The sequence below is a fragment of the Mesoplodon mirus genome (assembly GCF_964341445.2).
Source record: "Mesoplodon mirus genome assembly, chromosome: 7".
Classification (NCBI taxonomy): domain Eukaryota; kingdom Metazoa; phylum Chordata; class Mammalia; order Artiodactyla; family Ziphiidae; genus Mesoplodon; species Mesoplodon mirus.
This window is the reverse complement of record NC_138983.1, coordinates 101,002,712-101,007,661: the sequence shown is the minus strand read 5'-3', so window position 1 is coordinate 101,007,661 and position 4,950 is coordinate 101,002,712. Positions and strand designations below refer to the sequence as shown.

Below are 4,950 nucleotides of genomic sequence, written 5' to 3'. Positions count from 1 at the left end.
ATGTTCATAGCAGTTTTATTTATAACAGCCCAAAACTGGCCACTACCCAAATGTCTTTCAATGGATGAATGTTGAAACAAATTGTGATAAAATCTTATGATAGAATACTACTGAGCAACAAAAAGGAACAAATTATTAATATGTGCAAAAATTGAAATGAACTTCAAGGGAATGATGCCGAGGGAAAAATTTTAAAAAGCCAATCTCCGAAGATGAAGTAATTCATGATGATATTTACATATTATTCTTAAAATAACAAAACTGTGGAGATGGAGAACAGATTAGAAGTTGCCAAGGGTTAGAGATGGGGGTAGAAAGTACAGCGGGGGATCTTTGTGAGGTTTTTGTGGTCCCAGTACAAATAATACAGCAATCTTGGTTTTAACCCCGAAAGATGTTTAAAAGCAATTCCTAATAAGAGGTGTCCAGATATTTAGCAATGGCAGCAGATTAGAGGTATAGCTACCCAACATGACAGCTTCAAAACAGATGGTACTAATTCAATGCATATGTTCATTTTAAAAAGGCCAATCACAATACTTAAATGGTATATATCTTAATGATATTATTCTAAGGATCCAGCTATACCAGATGGACTAGCAGGATTTTCTGTACATTCAATCTTATTTAAGACAGTAAATCTTATAATAAGACAGTTAAAAAAAGAAAAAGAAAAAAAAAACAAACCAACGACAGTTGGATATTCTCATAGGAAGATGAGGTGAAAATATGTAGCAGCGGTTCAAAAGCTTAAGCAGTGGCACCTAAATTTGGCTGCACATTAGAATCATCTGAAGCACTTTTTAAAAACCCTCACACCAACAGTTGGTCATCCTAAACCAATAAAATCATTTTAAATCTCCTCAGACGATGCCATTGTCTAGCCAGAAGTGAGAACCAGCGGACTAAGCAGAAGGGGATGTTTCTACAAAGATTTCTTAACAATAAGTTCTTTCACCCAATCAGATTTACCTTCCTGCAAAGGGGTAAAGAAGGCTAGATGTTGTCCATACTTGCTTAGCTTTAATGAGCACTTGTGACTTGCCCAAAACCTAGATCATGTTTCCCCTAAATTTCATGTGATTTCCTAAGTTTTTCAAATCCAGGGCTAAGGGGTTTGCCAGGATGAGATTTTAAGTGCTCACACAGGGGAAGTCCCTGGCAAACCAGGACAGAGGTCACTCTACATTGAAATGTAAAGCATCCTAAATAACCCTGCCACTGCCCCCAGATACTCGTCTGGGCCAACCAGTGGAGAAAAGGCATTCTCCATTACCACCACGGCAAATGCTGCTGTACTTGCCTTGGCTACTCCCTATCTTTTCCAGGCATCTCTCCCCTTCACCTGCTGGTGGACGCTTTGGCAGCTGCCAATGCAGATATTTTCAAACTTTAAGGTGAATAAAAATCATCTGCAGGGCCAGTTATAACAGAGATCACTGAGCCCCGCTAGAGTGGCTGATTCTGTAGGGCTGGGACAGGGCCCTAAAACTTGAATATCTGACACATTATCAGGGGACGCTGGTAAAGCTGGTCAGGTTGTTACCGAATGCACGTTCGTGTGTCTGAAGCACAGTGGGGCCAAACAAACCGAAAGGTTGCAGTCTGGAGCAGAGAAAGGTTTATTGCAGGATCGAGCAAGGAGAGGGGTGGCTCGTGTTCCAAAAACCCTGAAATCTCCAAAGGATTTCAGCAAAGCATTTTTAAAGGCCACGTGAGGGAGGGACGTCCCAGGGAATGTGATCAGCTCGTGCACAATCATCTGACTGGCTGATGTTGAGGCCACAGGGCAGGTAACATTATCCATCCTTAGGTGCCAGAAGGTCTGGGGGCTGTGTGCTCATGATCATCAAAGAGTTAGTTTCTTCCATTGGGTGGTGGTTTTTAGCATCTGAAAACTCAAGAAATATGCCTGAGATACTATTATCTGAGGACTTCAGAGAGGAACTACAGCAGAGGCTATGGGGGATGGGTCTGTCCTAGGAAGGCCCCATAGGGTACTGCTTGCTTACAAGGTGACCATACTTTGAGAACCACTGCTCTAGTGGCTTGGAATGTTAAAGTAATGGAAGAATCCCTTCCCAGATCTAGATTCTAGTATCACCAGCTATTTTGGTGGGGGGAAGGGTAAGTTCTGTCCTTGCTTGGACTTCTTGTTCATTTATATCAAAGCCTATTTGAGGCAGTGCACTCGGCAGTCCTGCAGATCTGTCTTTGGCTTCAACGGTGTTTGGAATGAACAGACCCAGGGACGCTCCTTGCTCCAGCCCCCGACCACCCTCCAACATTTCTTCCTGTCGCAACCTTTGGAATCAGCCACTCAGCTATCCTCAGCCTCCAGGACAGGCCAACACCGTTTTTGGAGCTTAGCTCCTTATCACTGATCAACCACGAGTTCCCAGGTTCGTCAGAATTATTCCATCGAGGTGGAGGCCGCCATCCACCGCCTGTTCAACATGCATCTGTGGACACTTACCTCTCTCTAAGCTTCTATTTCCACAGCAACAGTGGGACTCTGGACAATGGGGGCCACAGTTTTCGCCAACTGGCTGAAGAGAAGTGTGAGGGCGCCCAGCGACTCTTGAAAATGCAAAACAAGTGCTGCGGCCGCGCCCTCTTCCAGGATGCGCGGAAGCCTTCTCAAGATGAGTGGGGTAAAACCCAGGACACTGTGCAAGCCGCCATTCTTAGGGAGAAGAACCTGAACCAGGCACTATCGGATCTGCGCGCCCTGGGTCCTGCCCAAGCAGACTCCCACCTCTGTGACTTCCTGGAGAGCCGCTTCCTGGACGAGCAGCTGAAACTCATCAAGAAGATGGGCAACCACCTGACCAACCTCCGCAGGCTGGCTGGTCCGCAGGCTGTGCTGGGCGAGTATCTTTTCGAAAGGCTCACGCTCGAGCACAAACAGGAGTCTCTGAAGTCCAGCGGCCTCTGAGGAGCCCCTCTGGCGTCAGAGCTTCTGCCTGAAGCCCAGCTCTGCAGCCACTAGGCAGCTTTGTAACCGCCCTGGAGCCTTCTCCCAAGCCTTGGACCAAATGGAAACAATAACACTTTTTGCAGAAGGAAAAAAAAAAGCCTATTTGAAACACAAACAGAATAAAGAGAAAAAAAGAAATATATATATTCATGTTCTTTTAACATATGAATTGCCCCACTTTATCTGTGTGAAATACGTTTGTTCCCGTTATTGGGCTGGTTCTCAAGCTTTGCTGCTTGTATGAATTACCTAAAGAGCTTTTTTTTTTTTTTTTTTTTAGTATTAAATATATTTTTAAATTAGTTTCTGCTTTATAACAAACTGAATCAGTTATACATATACATCTGTTCCCATATCCCTTCCCCTAAAGAGCTTTTAAGAGAAACTTTGGTGTCTGGGTCCCAGCCCCAGAGATTTTGATTCAGTAGGTCTAGGGAGGAGCCTGGGCACGGGGAGGTCTCAGAGTTCCCCAGGTGATTCTAATATGCAGCAACTTTGTGAACCACCTCTTGGCTTCAATCCAGCTAGTGATCAGATATTAAATCTAAGACACATGGGCTAGTGCGTGAGCTCTGCTGCTAGGCGTGTTCCATTTTCTTCCTCCTGGAAGATTCGTGCCAGGGAAAATGATTGATAGTTGTGTTACTTCTCTGAAATGGATAGAAATTTCCAATTAGCGTGAACAGGGGAGGGTGAATGGGTGAATGCAATAAGGTGTATCATTTATGTATTTCCTTATGTGTATGGCTAGAAGCTTTTGCAACTGACGTCTGCCCTACTTTTCATGCGAATGGTAATGCTTGTCCTCCTAATGCAGCTGTAAACTTTATCAGCCCATAGGTAGACCAGCATCACAAAATATTTACCCCTCCCCACTGGCCCACTCTCAAGCTTCACTCCCCTTCCCCAATACACAAATGTACATCAATGTGCTGGAGACCAATATCAACATACTGACCTTCAATTCTTCCACTTTGCAGCTTCCCTCTTATCAGGAGATGTCAGCATTTAGTGCCCAGAGGAGGCATTTCCAGTCATCTCAGCTTAGAGGTCAAATATCCAAATATCCAAAGTAAAAAAGGTTAAAGAAAAGAAGAAGAAGAAGAAAGCAAGGAAGAAAAGAAGGAAACAATTTTCTTATCTCATAGTAATAAGGCAGTTTTCCTTAAAAAAAAATAAAGACTTAAGCCTTAAATTCTCTTTCCTAATCAAAATGTGCTTTTCCGTCTTTAGACGATTCCTCTTATATCCTGTATTATTCATGATGTTTAATTCTTGAAATAGCACATGGCTGAAAACAGAAGCTAGCCTCTTGTCCACTATGAATTAAATCTTCTTTTCCTAGGACCCTTCTACAATGTACAATTTGGGGTTTGCCAACATAATTATTTTCTCTGAAATAAGGTACAGCATTTTGCCTTTTCAATATAGAGTTATACAATACATTGTGAACACAACATAGTTAATATAGTCAATACAACTATAACACACATGATATGATGCCACTTTGGTGGTTTTCTTCATCCATGTCATTCTGAAATTTGACAGTATGGTTTTCATATTCTAATGAGCTGAGTATTACCTTTGCAAGGATAGAAAAATAAAATAAATTCATAATATTCTTGTGTGGTTTGCCCCTGGGGTGGATTACCATAATGGGGGCATATTTGAGCCTTTCTCCAAGTCATTAAAAAACCTCCAGCGAGTAGCCCCTTGTCCTCTCCAGGAAATTGTGGGAAAGTATCTTTAATCACAATAATCCAGGGGGGAGAAATCTCAGAAATAAGACATCTGCTTCTGTGCCTTGTTGTTTTGCACAATAGCAATGATTGCTTTAGCAGCTTCTATTGCCATATGTGTATAGTAAGTAAATGAACATAAAATTGAATGAACGCATAAAAGAAGGATAAACCCACCCAGTTTAACAAATCCACTCTCTCACCTGCTGTGTCCTGAAACATGAAAGAAAG

At 42.6% G+C, this 4,950-nt stretch overlaps 1 protein-coding gene across 1 annotated transcript; it reads left to right on the top strand.

Annotated features, from left to right (window-relative positions):
• Nucleotides 1-304: 304 nt before the first annotated feature.
• LOC309808911 (ferritin light chain-like) lies at nt 305-3,079 on the top strand (the record flags this gene model as incomplete). Its single annotated transcript, XM_082629480.1, has 2 exons — nt 305-317; nt 2,244-3,079. 2 exons carry the CDS (start codon nt 305-307, stop codon nt 2,936-2,938), a joined length of 708 nt encoding a protein of 235 aa, XP_082485606.1. The 3' UTR covers nt 2,939-3,079.
• Nucleotides 3,080-4,950: the final 1,871 nt, after the last annotated feature.